At 41.4% G+C, this 23,128-nt stretch overlaps 3 protein-coding genes across 3 annotated transcripts in view; all 3 read left to right on the top strand.

Annotated features, from left to right (window-relative positions):
- The first annotated feature begins 694 nt into the window (after positions 1–694).
- LOC115594310 (uncharacterized) lies at positions 695–6,544 on the top strand. Its single transcript, XM_030438298.1, has 5 exons — positions 695–1,158; positions 1,246–1,549; positions 1,650–1,768; positions 3,652–3,682; positions 3,774–6,544. The coding sequence occupies exons 1-5, from the start codon at positions 974–976 to the stop codon at positions 5,880–5,882; spliced, it is 2,748 nt and encodes a 915-aa protein (XP_030294158.1). The 5' UTR covers positions 695–973; the 3' UTR covers positions 5,883–6,544.
- A 1,561-nt stretch (positions 6,545–8,105) lies between these two features.
- On the top strand, positions 8,106–19,269 carry aspa (aspartoacylase). Its single transcript, XM_030438299.1, has 6 exons — positions 8,106–8,706; positions 11,641–11,836; positions 13,804–13,897; positions 14,029–14,136; positions 17,844–17,953; positions 18,125–19,269. The coding sequence occupies exons 1-6, from the start codon at positions 8,465–8,467 to the stop codon at positions 18,314–18,316; spliced, it is 942 nt and encodes a 313-aa protein (XP_030294159.1). The 5' UTR covers positions 8,106–8,464; the 3' UTR covers positions 18,317–19,269.
- A 2,311-nt stretch (positions 19,270–21,580) lies between these two features.
- Positions 21,581–23,128, top strand: part of abr (ABR activator of RhoGEF and GTPase) — a 143,148-nt gene continuing 141,600 nt past the window's right edge. The window contains exon 1 of the mRNA XM_030437416.1: positions 21,581–21,692. Coding sequence (XP_030293276.1) covers positions 21,662–21,692 — 31 coding nt within the window. The 5' untranslated portion in view covers positions 21,581–21,661. The remainder of the gene's footprint in view (positions 21,693–23,128) is intronic.

Below are 23,128 nucleotides of genomic sequence, written 5' to 3' on the forward strand. Positions count from 1 at the left end.
TGTCATTTGTCATGGGGATTTGGACCGTTGGTTTGGAGAGTAAAAGCAACTTGAAGCCGTAATTCGGGTGAAGTGAATAAGCAGTTTTCACAATTTCTTGATATTCAATGGACTAAATAGTTAATACTGAAAATAATCGTCTGTTGCAGCTCTATCTGAAATATGAAGATAATACGTAGTGAATTATGGGAGTGTAGGTAATTATATTCAAATTAATCAAACAGCTCATACATATCTTATAAACTGTATTTAAATCCATGCTTATAGGTCTTAATTTACTTTTTACAATAATACAATATAACTAAACTAACAAAATCAATTAAATGGGTATGTTTGATTAATATCAGACTACTTTGTTGAAAGCACTCTACTGTCTCCCGGTACAGATCTGTCTGTGCAGACGTATTAGGTGTGCGAACAGTATTGTTTTGCTTTCGGACATGAATCGTTCAGCTCGGCCGGAAGAAGGTTCCAAAGTTCCGCTCTTTAAACAAAGATGACTGATTCTCTATTATCAAAAGAAGTAGTAAGCTCATTCATTTAAATCCAGTCGTGCTTATCACTGTATTAATTAATGTCAAGTTTATAGATTTATGTGAAAAAACAGGAAAGTCGAAAACGGAAGTACACACCGATGCGCATCTTGTTTATTTCCGCGGCTGTTGCCTGCTCTCTGGTGATTGGTCAGATGATTTGTCGTCATGCTGATGACGCTTAAACACTTCCTGGTTTACACAGAACCACATGCGCAGGAGCGCCTCTCCATTGTTTTGGTACTGTAACATGTATTTATACACCATCAGCGATATGTTTAGCTAATGAGCATCATTATTAGGCTACAGCGGACTTTAAATGAAACAGAACAAGCTCGAGCATGTATTCTTTGGAGGCATGAGTGGGATTTAATCTGTTACCACTGCTTCCCGATAAGGACGAGCACAAGTTTAGCAGTTATCTTTTGCTAAAGTGCACAATGGCAGGAGTGCACAAGTCTTCAAGTTGGACTCAGTCTGGTGCCTTTGCCGGGGTTGTATCCGCCGAGCCATGCCACCTTGTCCTGGAAACCTCCCCGCCAGACTATGTGAAGAAAATATCGCGGTATCTTGAGTCCTCCGTGGGACGGGATGAGGTATCTAATGAAATTGCTGGAGCAGACAGGTGAGGATGTGAACCCCTCACATGTCCCAATGATGATACGGCGCCTTGAGAAGTGCTCCAGTTTGACTTGTGTACTTGTGTCTGCAGTGATTCAGGAGACAGCCTGTTCCTCACCCAGAAGCAAGTACCTGAGGCAGTGAGGTCAGGAAAACGAGAGCACCTCAGCCTGAGGTCAAAGCCCGTATCTCCCAGAGATCTGGAGGGAAGTGATGCTGGCTCTTTATCGTCTGATTCCCATGAAGAACCCAAAACCGCCAAAGATGAGAGATATAAGAAACAGCCTTCTATCAGCAGTCTGCCAAAGTTCAGCCTCCCTTTCCTGTCAGGGAGGAAGTTGAAGGGGAAGGCCAGAGACACTCGTTTATCTAACATGCAGAACAAAACCCTTCATGTAAGGATAAGCAGCGCTTCAGTACAGACTTTCTGCCGGCTGTTGTTGTATAACTTTGATAAATGTTATGTTTCTATATATCTTTTTTTTCTCTCTACAGAATTCTGCGATGGGAGGCTTCTTCAAATGTCTCATAGAGGGCTATGAACGAGGACATGATGCGCAGTCGTCTTTACCGACAGTGGACGTGGAGGGGCAGGACATATCCTCGTTGTCTGAGTAAGTTTGTTTTTCGGTTTGCGTGTCGGTACAACCGCAGCAAACGTCACATTACCGCGATAGGGAGTAACAGATTATGAAGATTGAAAAAGGAACATTCTCACTAATCCCTAATTTAGTTTATTTCAAGGAACATACCTATTTGAATTTAGATGTATAATTAAAAGATCGGAATAGCCTATATTCACCAACACGCAGTGACCTCGGATTCGTCTCTAAACTTTTTTCAGTGCAATAATCGACAAGTTTTTGGGCATATCCTGGTAACAGCAGTTAAAAACATTTAGAGAAATCTAGGTGCAGCAAACTTTAGGTACTGGCACAGCTTGAGCTTGATCTTGATCTGGGCCCGTATTCACAAAGACTTTTATCTTAACGTTAGGAGTACTCCTAAATCTGAGTTTTTATGTAGGAGTCGTTTCTTAAAATTAATTCACAAAGCCGCTGAGACCTACTTTTAGTTATGAAAACAGTGAACTCCTAAACTAGAAGTAACTCTCTGTTGTTATGGATGACGTCATTTTATAAGGACGCACTTAGAAGTGGTGACAACGGTGATGATTGGTTGTTGAGTGACAGGGCAGCCTGTTGAACAGTCATTTAGGCTACGCAACGCATGAAGTGAAAATAAGGAAGTTGCCTACAAGCCCATGACAAAGCCTATCAAAAGATATTGGATGAAGAAATGTGTTTATGATGAGAATTAAGTGCCCCCCCCTCCCCCCAACAAAAACGCTTCGGACAAAAATTACAAATTAGAAGATTGCAATGAAAAACGTGAATTGCCAATAAAAGCGGCATTTGCTCGAAAAGCTGCGTCAAACCACTCTCCATTAAAATTCGGGAATCGTGTGTTGATCCGGGCCATTTCACAACAATGTCCAGTATATTGTAACATGCGTCAAAGACAATTTGTGCATTGATGGAATGCAACTTTTTCCCCTCTCCCTCTCACTTTTTCCAATTGACAAAAGCCCTATTCGCACGGGACTAGTATAACCTGGGGACCTCCGGTAATTTGTAATAATTGTGGAGGTCGCCTGTGATCTTAATCCCGTGCAAATCTGCTATGTCCATAATTTGTAAAGTAAAAATTCCACCGCAAATTACCCATCATATTTCACCAAACACAGAGGTCATGTGATAATATTAGTCCCGTGCGAATCGGCATCTCTGTGATTTGGGGTCACTTTTTGTTTTTCTTAAGGTTTTTTGTGTTTTCCACACCTTTTTTCTGCCTTTTTCCCGGTCGAGAATTATGGACGCTGCGTTGGGAATTATAAATGAAAGTTTTGACAGCATTTTGGGTGCAAATTCAGGAGGCTCATCAGAAGAGCGAAATTTCGAAAGATGATTAGATGGATTACATGTATGGCAGCATGCGGTAAGGAACATTTTTCTATCTTTCAACAGGCTCACCAGTTATTATATTAAAAAAATCCATATCTAACCGTTATGTTATGACTGACACGCCCATTATTTTTAGGAGTTGCTCCTGAATTCGCCTGTTAGGAGCTACTCTAGCCTTAAGATTCTTTGTGAATACAGGCCCTGATCTTTAGAAAAAGTTGATTCGATTGCCTCAAACAACTAAAACACCTTGTGGGGATCAACTTTAGTGCCTCTACCTTTATAGTTCTATACAGTACGTTACCTCTTTGCGTCATGTTTAGGAGACATGGTGTCCGAGTGCATCTCTTTTTCTAAAAAAAAAAAAAAAAGAATGTTCTTGTTTGCACAGGTCTTAAATTGTTAAATTGGCCTTACTATCGGCTTGTTGGCCACCTATGAATCCCTTTGAATCATACAAACCTGCGTGAAAATGATGCGCAAATAAACTTGAATTGACTTGCTGGGCATAAAATGTATCTGCTCTGTTACAGAGAAGAAGACGACGAGGACATCAAAGTGGTGGTGAGCAGGCTGTTAAAACTAAGAATTTTCCTGCATCTCATTTCACTTTTTGGGTTGCGGATTTCGTACTGATCTGTTTTTCATCTCACAGGAAAGGAAACGTTTTGTGGTTCTGTCAAAAGCAAAGAGACAACAAACGTGGGGCAGCCATCTTAAACAACGGACGAGGAAAGCTGATGATCCTAGGCAAGAAACCCCTCAAGGAGGACGACTCAAGACGACAAGGGGGTCCATAAAGAGGGGAAAACCGTCGTCTGTGGAGGCAGACGACTGTCATGACGGAGAGTCTCCTCGTGGAGTTGTGGTCGAGAGGGAGAGGAACGAGCAGCGCATGTTAAGTGGCGGAAACGTTCTGGCTCAAAAGGAAAAGAAAAACAGACACTGCGCTCGACGAAACGAGAAGATTCTATTTCAGCAAAGTGCAACGGAGGAAGGGCTGTGTGACGACAGCGACGCTACAGTCTGCGAGCCACCTGAGCCACAGAGAAGTCCAAGGCAACACAGGCACATTGAGGAAGAATCCACAACTGCAGCAGAGCTATCCCAGACAGAGGATGAACCTGAGAGCCAGAGTCTCCTCTGCAATCTCCCAGACGTCACACGTGACGCTAACAACGACAGGGTTAGCAGTGAAATAAGGGCAAAGAGGACGAAAAAGAAGAAAAAAGACAAGGGAGCTCTTGAAAGTGTAGACGAAGAAGAAACGGGTCAGAGCCAGGAGGAGCCAGAGCGTCTGCATGCTGCGGCACAAGAGACAGCCAGCCTGTGCGAGAATAACAGGGCAGGGCCTCCAGCGGCGCAGACCGGTGATGAGCTGGAACTTAATGCAAGAAACTGTGTAAAGAACTCGCACACACAGGAGGAGGAAGGCTCTCCTGATTCAAAACCAAAGCAAAAGAAGAGAAAAAAGGATCCATCTTTAGCAGAAAATGTTGGACAGGAAGTGGATGGAAACTTGGAATCAGATGTTAGAATTGAGGATTCTGTGTTTTCAGTGAACGTGGAGAATGACGGCAAGGAGAAGAAGAAGAATAAAAAGAGGAAAATAGGCGGTGAAGACGTCGAGCAGTTACAGTTCAGCACAGCCGCCGAAGCTCCGAATGTTGAGGATGCTGCGATAAAGAAGAAAAAGGAGAAAAGGAGAAGGGAAGCGCTGAGTCAAGGTGGCAACGAGGGTGTAGATGTGAGCCTCTGTAATGGAGATGTTGCCTCGGAGGAAAGAACGGGGACACCCGTGAAGAAGAAGAAGAAAACAGTCTCTGATAAGGCAGAAGATGTAGATCACGCCCAGGAAACACCGGAGGGCGTTGAAGACCAAAACACTGAACTTGTGACTAAGAAAAAGAAGAAGAAGAAGAAGAAAATAATAAGTGAGGGGTCTGGCTGGAATATCACAGACGACAATGCGACACAAAGCGATGATTCAGTGTCTGTGCGGGAAAAGGAAAAGAGGGGGACCCCATCCTTCCTCGTTGCTGATGCGACGGAAAACGGTGCTCGGACACTCGGGGAACGAAACTCTCCTCCGCAGTCTGTGGGTGCAGAAAAACCAGTTGGCGCCGGTGATTTTGAGTCGGAATCAGCAGAGGTTGCAGGAAATTTAGAAGAAACTAACGACGGGGTCAGGAAAAAAAAAAAGAAGAGGAAGGTGGCAGTAGAGGAGGGGGGTGGTGTGGAAACAGATCACGGGCAGGATTTCGAGGAAGCAAACACAACAAAGGAGAAGAAGAAGAAAAGTGGAAGAAAGGAAAGTGAGACGATAAACCCAGCGGAAAGGTTTCAAAATGCGGCCGATGAGGGGTACCCTCCGACCGATGAGGACGTGGCAGTGAAAAGGAAGAAGAAGAAGAAAAAGTGCCATGTTACTGCCACTGAAGATGCCGAGTCCGAAAAATCTGCATCGAATACCTGCAGAGAGACATCTGGAAACCAGGCGTCAAATGAAACGAGAGACGGGAAAGATCTGCTCGAGGGGGTAACGTCGATCGAGGCGGCTGAGCTAGAGCCCCACGAAAACAAAAAGAAGAGAAAAAAGGAAAGAAATAAGCAATCACCCGACCCCAGTATCACACGCAGCAGCCCCATGTTGTCAGAGGCTTTGATATCAGTGATCGAAAAGCCGTCTCCAGACCGTATCATGAAGAACAAGCACGCAAAGGTCAAGCGGAGACTTCTTAATCTAAGTGACGACTTCCTCTGAGACTGTTAGTATGAACTGGCTGCTTGGATGAGTTTATAGACCGGCAGACAAATTGATGGAGTTTGATCCGTGGAGGGAATCGCCTGAACACACAGATGGACAGTGTGACAGCAATGAGGTTTTAAAAATATATTGTTTCATGTTGTAATATATGGCGTTTTATATCAAAGGATTATTTTTTTTTACCATGGTCTCAACCTTTTTGGTGCTGATATGAACTTAAGAGAAAAAATATAACTCAACAAAACATGATTTTTTTATTTATTTCTTTAAATAAAAGCGACTGAGTCAGATCGTTGTTGGAGGAAAAATGACACAAGTCTGTAAAATAAGATTAAATACAATAACTGTTTTTGTAGACCCTTGTTTTATGTTTTTTTTTATTGTAACTCCATTGTCAACTAACTAACCTGAGTGGTTAGTTCCATAATCCCTCTCTTGTTTTAAGGGTTTTTGCCCTGCAACTGCACCTTTAGCAGAACGATAAACATTTTTCCTCTGGTGATCTGAAAAAAAAATCATGCTCAAGCTCAAGTCCCTAATGGGCCTAAAACTAACAATTCTTTTCTCTGCCGATTCTTGGTATGATTAATTGATAAGTTGTTTGCTTTAAAAGAATGTCTGGAAATAAAAACGGTCATTCAGTGTTTCCAAAAGTTCAAGATGACGTCCTCAAATGTCTAGTTATTGCCACGGCCCAAATATATTCAGTTTACTGTCATAGAGGAGGAATGAACCCAGAAAATATTGCCGACTAATTTGATGGTTGATGACTAATTGATTAAACATAGCGGCTCTAAATCTTCTGTATAATTTCCTGAGAAGTTACGCCAAACTTGTGCTTGTCCTTTACAGTGTGCACTTTAACTGCCAACAAGCCGATTAGCCTGAGTCTGAGTGACTGTGCGTCTTTGTAATAGCTCTAACAACGTGCACCTTAGGGTGTGAGACATTCATGGGGCTAATGGGTGATACTGTGCCTCTGCTTTAAAGAAATTGCATTATTTGGTAATGTTTCTAGTGTTTTTGGCATACTGTACTTTTAGAAGTCTAATATGTGAAGGTTTTGTTTGGCATTATTCAGTTTTTAAAAAAGCCGTCCAACTTCTCTCAACTGCTCCTGTTTATCATTTGTCAATCGTTGACGCTAGAAATGTAATACGGGGAATCCAATGTGACAATATTTCCTGTAATTATTGTAGGGCTTAGTGTGATTTATGCTATACTGTAAACCTCTTTCAATCCTATACAGGTGTTTAAACCAGGATTAGGCCCACATAGCTGTACATACGGTGAAATAGACTTATGTAGGGAAAAAAAGCTGTAATTATTGCATCAGCCACTTTTCTTTCTTGGTTTCTGCAATTGCTAAACAAAACCACAGCGAGTGCAATCAGAGACGCACTTTTAAAAAAAAAAAATCATTTTTAATTATAGTTATTTTACGCAGTGTAGAAACAGTACAACAAGAACAAGATGATTACAGTCGTCCATGCCTTTAATGGCTCCCTGTCCCCCTCTCCCAGTCCCTACCTTGTGTTACAGTATACACCGTATACCGTACTGCCATTGGGTAGTATTGTTGTGATGAATATGATCACATGAATGCCAGCACCCAAGGTTTTCCAGCAGAACATTTTGCATTGTGATGAGATGATCAATTTATGTCACCTGCCAGTGGTTTAATGTTGTGGCTGATCAGTGTATAGAATACATTTAGAAAGAGGAAAGAGAAAAATATAACATGAAAAGCATTTAGTGAAGTAATTACAAAAAAGGTTAAATAAATAGTGTCGGTCATGAAAATAAATACAATGACAGAGCCAATACTGGTTACAACAGATACATTGAAAACAAGTCCTTGGGTAAGTAATGTGAAAGAGAAAAGTAGAGTCGTGGATGATACTAGTTATGGTAACAACCTGATAAGTGGAAATAAAAGGCAGCAAAGGGAGTGTATAGGTGCCAAGGATGAAGTACAGTACATTAATTAAGATGAAACACAAAGGAAGTTTAAGAAATATAAATATACGTGTAGATGAACAGATGTGACATGAAAATGTAAAATGATTGAAGGAGAGAGGGAAGAAAAAGAATCTCTATTTGCTTTTTTCGAAGACAGACATGTACCGATCACTAACAGTCATGAACGTTTTGTTATTCCGTTGGCGTTTTGTTTTTCTTAAACGCGTCCAAATCGTTTTATTCTGAGGGCCCTGACCGGAAGTAGCGTCTCTCGTCGAGCGTGGATTAGCGGACCAAATACAGCGAGGTTGTTCTGATTCCGCTTTATTTTGGAAGAGCTTCGCCGGAAGCGAACAGTTAACGTGTCCCTGTAGTTTGACAGTCGGAGGTAAACAAAGGGGGGGAAGCCTGTTAACTTGAGTTTCGCCCGCAACTCGAGATGTCGCGCACAACTCAGCGCATTTTACGCACGCTGACTGACCACAACAAGCCCGCGGGCACGTTACGTAAGCGCGCAGCCACAGCAGGCATTTAAACCGTGAGGCTGCGAGGCTCCCGGAACCCTCTGACCCCAGCGTGTCTTCACACACACTCCGCACGGTCCTCCGCGTCCAGTCATGTCTTCTTACAACAACAGCGTGTGTTTCAACGCGGCAAGGAGGGTGGCTATCTTCGGGGGGACGCACGGGAACGAGATGTCCGGCGTGACGCTCGTCAACCTGTGGGTGAAGAACGGCGCCGAGATCCAGAGGAAAGGTGTCGAGACCAAACCTTTCATCACCAACCCGAAGGCGGTGGAGAAGTGCACGAGATACGTGGACACGGACCTGAACCGAGCCTTCAGCCCAGAGAACCTCAGGTAAACACAGCGCACTCCGCGAGCCGTCACCCTGCCGTCCGTGGCCGCTGCTGGAGGGTGTTGTTGTTGTTGTTGTTGTTGTTCCGGTCCGCTGTCATACATGTTGAATGGAAACTTTTCATGGCACGGATCCAGAAAACAGTCACATTTCACAACAGATCCATATGTGGTGGTATTGCTTGTGTGTTTCGCTGAGAAAAAAAACAGGGTTGGTCTCAGGTACACCTGTGCTGTACACCGTCACATTGTCCGAGTGATGTGTACATTTTCTCCTTGGCTTTTTTTGATTTGTTTTGTTTTGTTATTTATTTATTTTTTTTACGAATTAAATGTCTAAAATCAAGAATTTGTCCGTGAGAAATGTGTAAATCCTTTCGGATCTCTACTACTAGTTATCGGACACGTGTTGTTAAATGTAACGACGGCGTAGTAATGTGACGATACTGACGGAATTCACGCGTGTTCCGTCAGACAAGTGAGGAGAAACGGAGAAGATATGTGGCACGGTGAGTGAAAACCCAACACGGTGTGGAAGGAAAAACGGTGACACTAAAAACGAAACACACAAAAAAATTTGATTAACACCGTTTTTCTTCCGGGAAAGGCGTTGACGTGAACATCTTCATTAAATTATCACAGGTGGTGTGCGTGTGTGTGTGTGTGTGTGTTTACCATCAGCCCCGTTGTCGCCCCCTCCCCACAGCCCCCTCTGCCAATAACAGCGGAGCAGCGTGTCCTCCCCGGTCTGGAGCTGACTGTCAGCCAGCAGGGAAAACGTGGGCGAAACGTGACTGGGCTACACATGAATTAAGACGATTTATCTATTCATTTTTGTATGCGTTCCTCTTCGTGTGCACTATGGCGGAAAACACAGTCTTACGCAAACGCTGGCCCATACGGTCAGCATGCATGCATGAACACACACAGCGCCCTTGTTACTAATGTGGTTGGATAACATGATGTATCCATAAATCATCAAAAGGGTTCCCCATCACAGCATCCCCAAGGTTATTATCATTACAGTGTGTCTGTGCTTCATGCTCACCAGGATGTGTCTGGATAGCTGCTGAACCCTGACCCTAACCTATCCCCCCAGCCCCCCCAACATGTGAATGTTGTCATCCGTGTCTTTAGATAGCACAGTATGTAATCAAGCAGTGCTGGAATGTGACTGATTACACTGACTGAAGTACAGCTTTTATGGACTTTTCAATGTTATGCTTCCACTACATTTGTTTGATACCTTTAGTTACCTTGCAGATCGCTTGCTACATCAGAGCCACGACAGCACATTTTAAATTCAATTTATCAGCAATCGTATAAAAGAACAACAAAACAAACAGGGATTCAGAATCAGGAAAACGCTGATTAGCAAGTCCAATAACTGACAATTATGCCATGTGTACACTTTATACATACATGTTAACATTTCATGTCAGATACTGGTACAGTACCAGTATCTGATTTGGACCATATGCACTCAGACTTTTACTGAAATTTTATGCCTATGAGCAACTTTCACTTTTACCAAAGTAACATTTCAACACGATCTCTTTACTTTTACTCAAGTACGACTTTGGAGTACTTTTCGCAACACTGCAATTAACGCTTATAACAACAAGTATACAATTATGTAAATACATGTTTCGTTTACTTATAATGTTGATACTTAGGTACATTTATTGTTAGAAAATTACCTTTAATACTTAAGTGAATTTTACATCAGGGTGACTTTCACTGTTACCAAAGTAATATTTTAACACGACATCGTTACTTTTACCAAAGTTTGACCTTGACCTGGCTTCTTTTCACAACAAAGCAATTAAGTGTGCTTAAGTATTAATATCACATAATTTCCTTACGATGTATGGCGCATTTTGTGATTCAAACAACCACGGATTATGACATGATGGTAAGAGCTCCGATCATACTGTGTGTTTGTGTGTAATGTTAAATCATCTTTAAAAGATCATCTCAGCGCTCTCCAGCTTACAAACTGGTTTTTTTTCCAGGCTACATCTAAGAAGATTAACAGCTCACGGTGTCCTTTACTTCAACTTTCACCAAACCGACAGCTCTCCGCTCTCCCTCATATTTACTGCCGGCGTGTTGTAGACCACTTTAAAGCCGTGCTCCACACTGTGCTTGTGTACAAACAGTCCAGACAATACCAGATATCTGCTGAAAAATGGGGTCAAAAGAGCAGATGTGAGGGCAGGCGAGACAATATGGACAGCAGAGGTGCTGCTGGGCTACAGTAGCTCGGAGAATAGCCTAGACTGCTGGTTATTTTGAAATGCTTTAAATGAGCTAAGAGAAAAGAAGGGAAGCTCTCATTCTCTGATTCTCTGCTCAGACCGTGTAGAGTGTCCATGTGGGGGGGGACAAGCCAAGTTTAGCCTGGGGACAAAGCGCATTTCTCAAGGATCCTCTTTTGCTGACATGCAAGGCCGGGAGAAAAGAGATTACATTTTGTCTCTTAACACTCACAAAAAGAGGCCACTGTCTGGCTGAATCCAGCGTTTGTATTCCAGCCCAGACTTAATGGCCGCCGTCACTTTCTAGATTAACAAATTGGGTGGAATTACGGTAATTATCAAGACATAATTTGCTGTTATTAATGTTTTCCTGTTCCGCATGTGAAGAAGTGTAGGAAATACAAAGCCTCATTCAGCACAGAAAGTGGATTTTCAAATTTTTTTCAGCCTTCACTGAAATGTACAAACACCGTTGTACACGGTTTTAACCCGACAGTCACTGTGTTAACTCGGAGGATGTGACTCAGAGATCTTCCAGCAGTGAGGTGAAAGTGTTACAGGGTGTGCAGGTCAAGTGTAAATCATTGATGTGCTTCCTTTAGCAGAATCGTCTGATAAGCTGTTAATGTGTCTGCATCCGACTGCTCTCACGTGCGTGTGCATGTGTGTCATACAGTGCCCCGGGAGGAGATAACCTGCCCTACGAGGTGCAGAGGGCCCAGGAGATCAACAGGCTATTCGGGCCCAAGGGAAGCCCCGAGGCCTACGATGTCATCTTCGACCTCCACAACACGACGTCCAACATGGGCTGCACTCTGATTCTGGAGAGCTCCAAAGACCACTTCAATCTGCAGATGATGAACTACATCAAGGTGACCGCACTTAAAGAGCAAATTTTACATTTCTAAACGTTTCCCCCTGCAATATTAGTTACTCTGAGGACTCATTATGTTCAGAAAGCGAAGTTTAACTCCAGATCCAAGGGAGAAATGCTCTATAAATATGTTGTATGACACATACAGTACAGAGCGTAGTATGTTAAGACTAACTTCCATCTTTTACGTCATTGTATGTGCTTAAAAGTCAATATTTTATCAATAAATATCTCAGGGGAGGATCAGTTCACCTATGTAAATAATAAAGTCCTCAGTTTACCTTTATGTGTTGGTTCAACGGATCAACTATCCCAATAATCCAGAGGCAACGCCAGTTTTTCTTGAGCCACAAATCTCTCCTGAGCACGACAAGATGCTTCTACTTTTTTTTCCTCTTAATCCTTCTTAAATTAGTCGGCATAACATTTGTTTTGTCACATCTCAATAAGCACTCTAAACTACTTTCCTTGCATTACATGAGCTTGTTCTCCAGTTTGTTACATATCGAACTGAATCTGTTATCAGCAATAGATCCTCTTCTTGCGCTTCAAAACGAGACAGAGGCATGCAGAGCAATGCCAGGGAGGAGAAGCGCAGTCAAACGCAACATGACCTCAGTGACTGTAAACAACAGAGGTTGTGAGAAATGGGTTATTATAACCCTTTTAGAAACACGAAAGGCTTCACAGAGATACATAGATAAAAAGACTGGCCTTAGAAGTCAGCCCAGTGTGCTATTGTCAAAAACCTTCAAACATCAGTTGTCAAATGAGTCATTGCTCTGGCCGTGGTGTTGAGAGGTCTGAGTTATCTTCCATTTAGAAGCAGTCTAAGGCTGAAACATCAGTCATGATTTTACTACCAGTTTCATGGACAGCCATGCCATTGTCTAAAGGCGGGCATCAATCCTTTAGAATATCTTGTGCTTAGGACTCTACTTAATCCTTGTGCAGGGAACTGGCTCATAGTGTTTCTTACATATCGTATGTCGAGTCCATTCAGGTGACAAAACAGATAAAAACAACGATTTAATTAATCGCCAGCTTCAAGGATACGTTCACCCAAAATCATAAATTCAGTCATTATCTACTCAGCCCCATGTCTATGGAGTGATGGGTGAAGTATCATAGTCCATAAAGCGTTTTTTGGAACTACAAAAACAAAATGGCTCCATACAGCTCGACCAGGGTTATCCAAGTCTCCAAAAGCCCCAGGATCCCAAATTGATTTGAAAACACATTATGTACACCCATTGTTAAGCTGAAATGTTCACTATAGGCGCTAAGCTAAATGCTCTAGCGTGCACCCGTCCGAGTTGGGTGAATGAGCTCAACCGACAAACCACCGTCAAGAATGTAAATAACTCCCTCTTAAATCAGTTTGGTGTCTGAGGGCTTCGAGGGACTTTACACCAGATGAGCTGTATGGAGCCATTTTATGTTTTTTTCTTGGTTGTTTTTTTCCCCGTTTTACAACAAAGTCCCCATCCGCTTCAGTTGTTGAGGAGAATGCTGCAACACTGTTCTGCTGTGAATGCCAGGAAAGTCTCACTGACTGGCTGAATTTTCATTTTGGGGTGAACCTACCCTTTAAACTATTACATCCTAGCTGGACTATTTCATCCAGTAGTCTACTTATAAAATGACGGAGAAAAGGATCACATCACTGTTCATGCCGTAAATGATGTTGTTCTTTTACTCATCACCTGGATAGAAGACCATCTCAAACTTAATTCATGCTAGTTTCACTCATCGTGTTTAGTCAGCCTGTTATTGTGTGTGTCATATTTGTTCCGCTGCAGGCTGGCGCAGATTAAATTTTCTGTTCAGTCGAGTGAAATCTCCAAGCAGCCACTCAGTTAGGTCTGCTTGAGATGGCCCCCCGATGCGCGACAGTGTTAAGGTGGGTTTTTTTTTTCCGAAAAAATCTGCAGCTGAGATCTTGTTTTGTGCTCTGTGTTGCAGAAAGCCATCGCTCCCGCCAGTTGTCTCGTTCTGCTCAATGAACATCCTCTGTTGAAATATTCCACTTCACGCTCAGTTGCCAAGCACCCTGTTGGTGAGTCTCACAAGTTCGGCCAAATAGCTCTGGGGACAAGGGCTGTATTTAAGACGTCCCCGAGACATCTGTTCAGTTGGAAGTAAATTTTTTTTCATGTGTGAACGTATCCTCTGATTGTTTCACTGCAGGTCTGGAAGTGGGTCCTCAGCCTCAAGGTGTTCTGAGGAGTAACATCTTTGAAGCTATGAGGGTCATATTGAAACATGCCCTGGACTTCATCGAACTGTTTAATGAAGGTAAGGCCAGCATGCCACAGCGGCTTTAATGTATAAGCTGTAACACACCGCATGTACATGGCATTCAGCAATGGGCCATGTCATAAGATTTCAAAGAGACAGTTCACCACAAAATAAAAAAAATATATATAGTTTTCGTCACACCTGTAGTGCTATTTGTCCATCGAGATTGTTTTGGTGTGAGTTGCCAAGTTTTCAGAGGTAACAGCTGTAGAGATGTCTGCCTTCTCTTGAATATGATGGAACTGGATGACACTCGGCTTGTGGTGCTCAAAGCGCCAAAACAGCAATGTCTCTTATTAGAAATCATAACTCAGAATAATCCACAGAACTTGTTGTGTAGCAGTTTCAAGAAAAAACTGGGTGTAAACATTAATGGCGTCCTCCATGGCTGCACTGTAATGTTAACTAGTTTAGATAGCTTAGGTCGCGGGCCCCAGTCCTTGAGTACATGCTTGTTTTCATCTGCTGTAATAGTTCGTACGTGAAACCGCTCACAAAAAGGTCAGAAGTAACTGGCCGGGATTTCTGGAAAGTTGAATGCCACCTACTTATATAGTATATATACTTATATATTCTACTTATATTCTATATATACTTATATATTCTAGAGAAGGGAAAAATGTCTATGGCCGATATCTTTAAAATGTGGCAACTCAAACCATAACAAGCGTGCATCTACTCAAAGGTGAGAGGCTAGCTAACAAAGGCAGCTAAAGTTAGAACTCATCCAAGGAGGACACCATTAAAGGTGCAATTTGAAAGAATTTTAGTTGAAAACTTAAAAAAGCAAACAAAAAAAATTCAACTGATTGTAAAAAGGTAACAGTTTTGACATCATAACATCTATATTTCACCTTTAATGTTTGCATCCCACATTGTCACGAGTGGGAGGCTCTTGAGTAAATGCACGCTTCCATCTGTGCAGTGAAACAGTTGGCAGGTGTAGGCCGGTAGAAAGAAATGATCATGATATCTGGAAAGAGACACTGATGTCGTGTTTTTCCAGTTGTATTTTTGTGGCACCACAAGCCGAGTGCCATCTACTTCCATCATATTCCGGTGAAGGGAGACATCTTCACAGCTGATATCTCCAAAACTGAACACCTAGCACCAAGCAACTAAAATGGATAAATAGCCCTTCAAGTAAGAGGAAAAATATGTGTTTTGATTTTGGTATGAACTGCCCCTTTCTAAGGCCAAAGCAGTGGAGATTTCAGTATACAAGCTCCTGTTTCTTAAAACTTGTAGGATTTTTTTTTTTTTTCATGGCTTTATTCGATAGGACAGTTGAAGAGTGACATGAGAGTGAAATGGGGAGAGACAGAGAGAGCATGAAATGCAGCAAATAGCCTCAAGTCGGAACCAAACCTTGGGTCGCTGTGGCGAGGACACTGCCTCTGTACATCGAACACATGCAGTATTAACAAAGCGACTAGGGAGCCCCCCAGGTTTGGAGGAACTTCCAAAGTATGAAATTATCTCTCTAGAATTTTGGCTCGGGGATGTTTAATATTATGATTCATAATGTGTTATGTAATAAAAAAAATAGCCTGTTTACAGTCAGTCCTCCTGTTTGTCAGCATCATCGTGATGAGAAATATTTTGTGACAAAATGCCCAAGGGTGTCTGCCTGATTCATCCAGATGTACCTACATCCAAATCTCTATATTTATCCGCATCTGGCTCATCCTGCCTCCGCTCTACCACTTCTCTTCCCCAAGGCCCAGAACAGTGTTTGCAATGTTTAGATGCAAGGCAGCTTTTCCTTCCTCTTTTATGTAAACAATCGCTCTGTGCCAAGTGTGAGTTGCAGTCCGTTGGTTTCCCCTGACTGGACGGCAGCTGAATGGTCTGCTTGTTGGGAGTTGGTCACTTTCCATGTCATTAGAGTCTGGCTGCCAATGGTGTGGTAATCTTCTGTCGTGGGGCCACGCTGGTGCCGATGAATGCCGGGCCATGGTGATGAATCGGTTTTCCTGCTCTTTGAAGCCGGGCAGCAGGAAGAAACAAGCAGTGTAGCTGCAGGAGATTCAATAATTGTTCAAGTTGAAAATGACTTGGTCACAGATTCAGTGGGAGAACTGTTTGTCCTTTTCTTGCTCTGTGCTGCCACTTACGTAACAGTATAGCTCAGTGGTGGTCTCACATTTGCGTGGTTAAACAGTTCATTGAGCATCTACTTACTTAATGTCCAGGCTCTGCCGGAAACCACTGCACTTCCTGTTGAGATCCAGAGTGAGCAAGGCAAATCTTGCACTGTGTGGAACCCTCCGGTCTTAAGTTCAACAAACTTTACCAAATGACTATAATTCAGCTAGAAAAAATAACTTACTGGTGCTTTTGGAAAACGGGGGGGAAAAGAAGGAAGGAGATATTCAAAAAGCCGTTATTATAGTGACTAAATCAATAAAAAAGGCAAATCATTAAAAAGGCAACATGTTTCAACCTCTAGGTCCTCACTGGGCTTCGGACTGTATTAGAAGCTGCTGTTTAGACTCACCAGTCAGACTCAAGAACCCAAGAGCTGACTGGACACAAATATGGACAGTAGAAGTTAGAAGTGACAAACAGATCTCATAGCAACCTCACAGATCATTTGAATATGCTCGATCCTTATCAATATTTAATATGACTCCCATATTAAAAAATCTGAATTAGTATCTTTAAGTCTGTACACTTCATACTAAATATATACTGCAGACATTCATGGAGCCCATAGGATGAATCCCTGTGATTTTTGGTGATTTCCTGACTTTTTTCCCCTTTGCGCCATTGCAGGTTAAAGTTTCCAACTACCCTGTAAAATATCCCAACATACACATGATGGCTTAAGATAAAATTTTGCATCAACATGCGTGGTTCCTTGTTGATAGATCCTACTGATTTTGGTGATCCACCATCATCAAAATGTCATCAGAATAAATGTTTATTTGTCTGGTTTTTACTGATGGTGTTATCAGTTTCAAATTTGCTGAACGTACCAAGAGATTTCCTCCATCAAGTGGAGTAACTGTCATGTATCTGTCATGAGCTTCGCTGGCCTCTTCAAAATGCATTGCAGAAAGCTGCATAATCACAAGTTGCTGATTAATCCTCTCTCATCCCATAGCTGATTTTTATGGAGTTCTCTTAATTTAGGACCTGCTTTTATTTTTATTTGTTTATCAGGAGCCCATCCCCCTGCTTAGGACTGCCTTAGAGACACCTCCTAAGCTTTTTGTCAGGTATCTGGGGAAAACTATTACCTTTTAAGTTTGTTTTTCCTCTTGCATGATGATTCCTCTTTAAAGAAGTTGACCATTAAAAAATAGTGTTTAAATAGTGTTTTCTTAGCTGAGATCGCAGTGGGAGAGAAGTGGATCATTTGCAGATGGAAAGCCCTGTTCTCTGTCTCAATGGCTGACTGATCTTTTTATTTTGCTGGTTTGTGTCCCTGTTTTTCTCTTCTTAAATTGTTTTATGCTTGAGTACTCAGAGGCATTGCCCTTTTTTTAGATTTAGAATTTAGGAGAAAAGGAGAATTGCATCAAAATTGACATGGCCTGTTTATGTTTTTCCTCATTTTTCCTCTGCCTTCTCTTGTCTTTGAAAATAATTCTGTCTTTGTACTGTATGAAGTCACATTTTCAACAGTGATCGCAATAGTTTTTGGGGCTGCAAGATTTTCCAATATTGTGGATGTATGTTTTCTGTGTGTTTTTCAGGCATGGAGTTCCCTCCCTGTACGGTGGAGGTTTTCTGGGTCTCAGAGAGGATTGATTACCCCAGAGATGCCAATGGAAACATCATTGCCATGGTGCACCCTAACCTGCAGGTAAAACTTGGAATGTTCTGCCTTTCTTCACGAGCCCAAATATATAACTGACTGAACTCTAAATAGGAGTTATTATGAAAGAGGAAATGAGCGTTCTTCGGTTGATGGGAGAATATGTTATTTTAGCTTGAGCAACATCCTCAAGTTACTTATTGCTTGTTGTTGTTTCAGGACTGTGACTGGGAACCGCTGAACCCCGGTGACCCTATGTTCCAAACATTCGATGGAAAGACCATCCACTACCAAGGCTCAGGCACTGTCTATCCCACTTTTATTAATGAGGCGGCCTATTATGAGAAACAACAGGCGTTTGTGACCACCAGGCGGGAAACCTTGTTGGCAAGTGCCATCAGAAAAGCATGAGAACACTGTCGCAGCGCTGACGGCGATCATGAGAATACGTTAGCCGCAAAACAAAAACGATCTGTGTAAAGATTTTTACACATTGTTCTGTTAGCAAATGAGACTTTTCTCACATAATGACTAGACACCATCTTTTACACACTGATTTAGTTTTTCTATGCGTTTACTATCAGAAAATGAATTAACTATGCAAAGAATACTCTTGGAGGCTTTGCGATAAGTCTCTGTGAAAGTCTCGACGACTGGTATACTGCTGTGGTAAATATTTATGATACTACTGTTATTTTAAATTACATTAAATCTAAATGTTTTATAATATTTAAGGCCAGGCCTAATCACTGAATCATCACTCAACACTCCTACTACTGCTCAGGACAGCCATTGAGGATCCTAACCTGCAACTTTTGACCCAAAACTGTATGTCGTTTGTCTCCTTCTGACAATATATTTGTACCATCTTTGGTAGGGTGTCTGTGGCCTTCGATTCTACCTACCTGTAACGCCAGTGGTTGCATATGTGGTGCTGTCCTATTGTTGCCTTAACAGAGACTTCAGATAAAAATTGCACAACAAATTTGGAGTGAAACTTGTAGATTATGTGTGTTGGAAAACAAGATATTATTTTGATAAGAAATGGTATATGTTCTGTTCCTCTACACACACGGGATGCAGTTTGAAACGTGTTTTATAATAATATATTTGTGTCTATTTTGATATACTTGTACTGTATGTTGGTTTTAAGTGACGTATAAGACTAGTTGAATCACGAAGCATATGTACTTTCTAATATTTTTATGTCCTTGTCGTCTCAAAGTGTGTCGCTGTGGTCTGACAGTAATTCATTTGATCACTCAGCAATATTTTCTGTAGGACCATTTATATGATTAGTAATGTTTACTGTCCTTGAAGTCCTGTGGAAATGATCCATTCAATAAATGTAGTACTATGCTCCACTGTGCTCTTTTATTGTGTAGCTTGGACTCATGGTTGTTTTGTCATGTAGGTTAGCTCCTGCAGCCACAAGAGGGCGTCACATAACCACTGATTGAAGTCCTGTCTACCATATACTCATAGAGAGGACTTATACTTTTGTTCCCCTATAACCACAGACTCAAATGTGCATATATATTTTGAATATATTGAAAGTCTTTATGGATCAATTGTCATTTGGGAGTATTAAGAAGATGTATATGTCCAGTTTATTTAAATGTGTTGTCTACATCTGTAGAGCTGAAGTGGAGCAAGTGAGCAGTTACAGGTTCATTGGAATTACCATCACTGAGAATCAGTGATTATCACACATCACAACCCTGATTAAAAAAGCACAGAAGAGGCTTGACTTACTACTTAAACTTAGGAAGGCTAAAATCTGGAGCAGGATTCTGGTCAACCTTTACAAGCATGGTTGGTGCACAGCCCAGCGCAGGAAGGCTCTACAGCTGGTGATTAAAACCACCCAGAACATCACTGGTTCCAGGTACAGAGCATCAGTGATATCTGTGAAGTGATCTGTCTGCACAGAGCCCAAAGGATACTAAAAGACTACACCCATCCAGCCACAATCTGATACACCTGCTGCCATCTGGCAAAAGATACACGTGTCTGCTACCATAACACCAGACTGCAGAGCAGCTTCATTGCCCTGACTGTGAGACTCCTCAGTTCATCATCAGCACTCCATCTTCCGAAAAGTATGTAGCAGAAAGGACTTTTGTTTTTTAATCCCTTGTGGTTTGAAAAATGAACGTGAATTTACATTGTAACCAAACATATTTAAGTATTGAAAATCTTGACCAGAGCTTATTCTAATTTGTGTCATTTTTTAGCAAAGCTCCGTCTTCCTTGGCACAGAGTACATTACTGACACAACACTGCACAGCATGCTGTTCATGATATCCACTGGTGGATTGCAGCAAGTCAATTTACTAAGTTCAAATCTGAGGTAGTTTAATGGAGTCTTTATCTTCTTCTGCTTCACCTGTCAGCGGGTAACATTATATTTTTTACTCCACTACATTATCTGGAAGCTGTTACTAGTTAGTTTATACATTAAGATCTGTACATACAAAACAAATGGAGGTCTGTTTTTAAAAACCAAACAATCATTCGATTAGCAGAGAAGAAAAATCAGCAGATGAATCCATAATGAAAATAATCAGTAGTCGCAGTCCTACATAAAATAGCTCAAACTTCAGCAACTACAACAGTAAAATGCCGCAATTCATTGATGCATAATTCATAATAATAAACAAAATAAAAGTAATTGATCTGCATTGAGTACTTTTCTTTTAATACTTCCTCCACCACTGCTGATGTGTGTTTACACTGTATACTGTATGTTGCAGAGAACATGTTGGATGTTTACAGAAGACACACAGATGTGTTTACAGTGACACAAACTTTTGTCATGCAGCAACACAATGCACAATGCTACAATTAGAGCATAGTCGGGGATTTTGTTCATGTCATCGCCCCGCACTATTGGTTGCTTCTCATTTGTGGCAATGCATTCCATTCAACAGTTAGATTATACCTCCTAGGTGTACCGGGACATCTGGAACTGAATGGGAGTGAAGTAGGTCGAGAGGTGTAGACACCTATCAAAATATTTGCTGTTGTGGTGAATAAGGGGTCGGGTGACACAAGCATGCAGTAAATCATGCTGGAGGAGTTATTTAATTGGAGTCAAACAGTGGGGAATGTATTGTTTGGTGAATGAAAGAAGAGATTTTTAAAGAATGCTGTCTGCCAACTTTGTGCATTGTCCGCTTCCCTTGTCACGTCATTATCTCAGATTCTTCAAAACCAGAAGCTACGTCACTGTTGTACTGATGTGGAACAATCATATCAGTAAAGTATGAGCAGTATGGCTGACCCAGCTGAGGCACTTCTGCATTCCAAAAACTGACTGTATTGAACACTTGGTTAGCCAGAAAAGTCCATACATTTCCTGGGATATCATGTTAGGCTTGTGATTTGTAGTTTCGTGACTTCAGACTGGTCATAGCCTTTCTCATCTATTCATTACAGTAACCCAATCAGGGCTCTCAAGCCTGCAGCAAGTGCTGATCAATGATTCCTCCCGGCCACTGAAAGCTTTTAGCAGAATGATCTTTCAGTTCTGGGCAGGGATCCAAGCAGGCACTCAAAAATACCAAGCGTCCATCTCTGCCTCCACCCTCTCCTCTCATCCTCTGTCCACACTGATAACTTTCTCCTGTGTTGTACAGCATTACAACTGCTTTACTGGAAGTCTCATGCTTGGCTGATAACCAGGTTTTTACATGAATGCAGCTGGGCTGAGATGAAGGCGATTAGGGTTTACGTTTGCTCCTTTGCCTAATCATGAAAACCTCTATGATCAAACGTTTTCCAGGTAAGATATAACATTTTTCTTCTATTGCTAATTTTAAAAGTGTTGGTAAATGTCAAGTGTCTGTCTGGTGTGCCACAAATGGAGTGGGTGGAAAAGGCTGAGCAAGTTACATTTCTCTCTAAAGATTATTCTGCAGTGATAAAATGTCATCAGTCAAAACAAGCAAGAGACTGAGGGCGTGTTTATCTACTGGGAGTTATACGTGTTCCTGTATCCAATATGCATAGCATGTACAAAGCACTGATGTGTGCTTCCTAATTTCATTAAATGTTAGAGCAATGAGGGGGAGATAGTATGAAACCCACGAATGCACCTTTAAACCAAACACAGGAAGTTTCATTAACAAGGGTTTCTCATTGTCTTCTGTGTCCCTGCATGACACGATAGTTATATCAAATATATCCTGATGGGACAGAAATGAGTAATTGTGCAATGTGCCACCATTGAAACTTGAGTAGGAAACCACAAGCAGTACATTAGAAAAGTAAAGATGACTGTGTTTATTGATCCTTAAGTGCATAATACAAAACAGAGGAAGCACACACTATTCAAGAAAGCTGTAATACTTAAGCAATCTAAATCTGCAAAAGTTTACTGTACATGTAAGACGAAGTGATGACTTGAATTAAACTATGAGCCTTTACTTTTGGAAAAAGTGAAAATATTCATCAATTCTTTTTGAGCCAGTTAAATAGGTTTATGGAAAGACTCATCAGTGACTTAAATAACCCACCATGTAATCTGCAATTTACATGGATATCAGAAAATATTGAAATTGATCAATTAAATTTGCGCAGCATGGAGTGAACATTTAAACCCTAGATGAAGTCTTATGGTGATTGATTTTTTTATTTAAGCAGTGGAGTGATGACTCTCACTCATCAGCAGCTACCACTAAACTAGTACATGTTGCGTTCATGTGCTGTCGGAATTCTTGATTCATTCTTTGAATTATATTATTTTGTGGTACTCAAGTTATGTGAAGATTAGCAGTGTGTACAATTGGTGCTAAACATTATTATGACAGACTATCATACACTATTATCTAATCTGTAAAATTTACAGATATGAGCGAAATAATTATTGTATTTATGTGTTAACTGTGAGTACAGGGATTATTTACTAAGGGGGTTTTTTTGGTTGCTTTTTTGTATTTTTTTTCCTCCTATATGGATTTTTAATAACACTTACACATTTTGCCACCCTGGCAATCTAACAGAAAGAAGGGCCTTAGTTTTATGGTTGGTTTCTAAAGGTTACTGCTATGGGAGCAATGCTTTTTTGGGGCACATATACTATGCATTTTTCTTCTTCCTGCTCCTGCTTTGCTCATGGAATGTGTGTAAGTATTGCAGGCAGTGTTGGGCAAGTAATTTCAAAATGCAATATATTACATATTACTTGTCATCTTCATTTTAAAGAAATGTATCATGTTA

The sequence above is a fragment of the Sparus aurata genome, chromosome 13 (genome assembly GCF_900880675.1).
Source record: "Sparus aurata chromosome 13, fSpaAur1.1, whole genome shotgun sequence".
NCBI classification, from domain to species: domain Eukaryota; kingdom Metazoa; phylum Chordata; class Actinopteri; order Spariformes; family Sparidae; genus Sparus; species Sparus aurata.

What these genes read in the sequence shown, in the direction of transcription:
- LOC115594310 (XM_030438298.1), top strand. Translation starts at nt 974, where the DNA reads ATGGCAGGAGTGCACAAGTCTTCAAGTTGGACTCAGTCTGGTGCCTTT. An exon ending in GAAATTGCTGGAGCAGACAG is followed by an intron (nt 1,159 to 1,245) that starts GTGAGGATGTGA and finishes TTGTGTCTGCAG; the next exon opens with TGATTCAGGAGACAGCCTGT. An exon ending in TGCAGAACAAAACCCTTCAT is followed by an intron (nt 1,550 to 1,649) that starts GTAAGGATAAGC and finishes TTCTCTCTACAG; the next exon opens with AATTCTGCGATGGGAGGCTT.
- aspa (XM_030438299.1), top strand. Translation starts at nt 8,465, where the DNA reads ATGTCTTCTTACAACAACAGCGTGTGTTTCAACGCGGCAAGGAGGGTG. An exon ending in TTCAGCCCAGAGAACCTCAG is followed by an intron (nt 8,707 to 11,640) that starts GTAAACACAGCG and finishes TGTGTCATACAG; the next exon opens with TGCCCCGGGAGGAGATAACC. An exon ending in TGGTGCACCCTAACCTGCAG is followed by an intron (nt 17,954 to 18,124) that starts GTAAAACTTGGA and finishes TTGTTGTTTCAG; the next exon opens with GACTGTGACTGGGAACCGCT.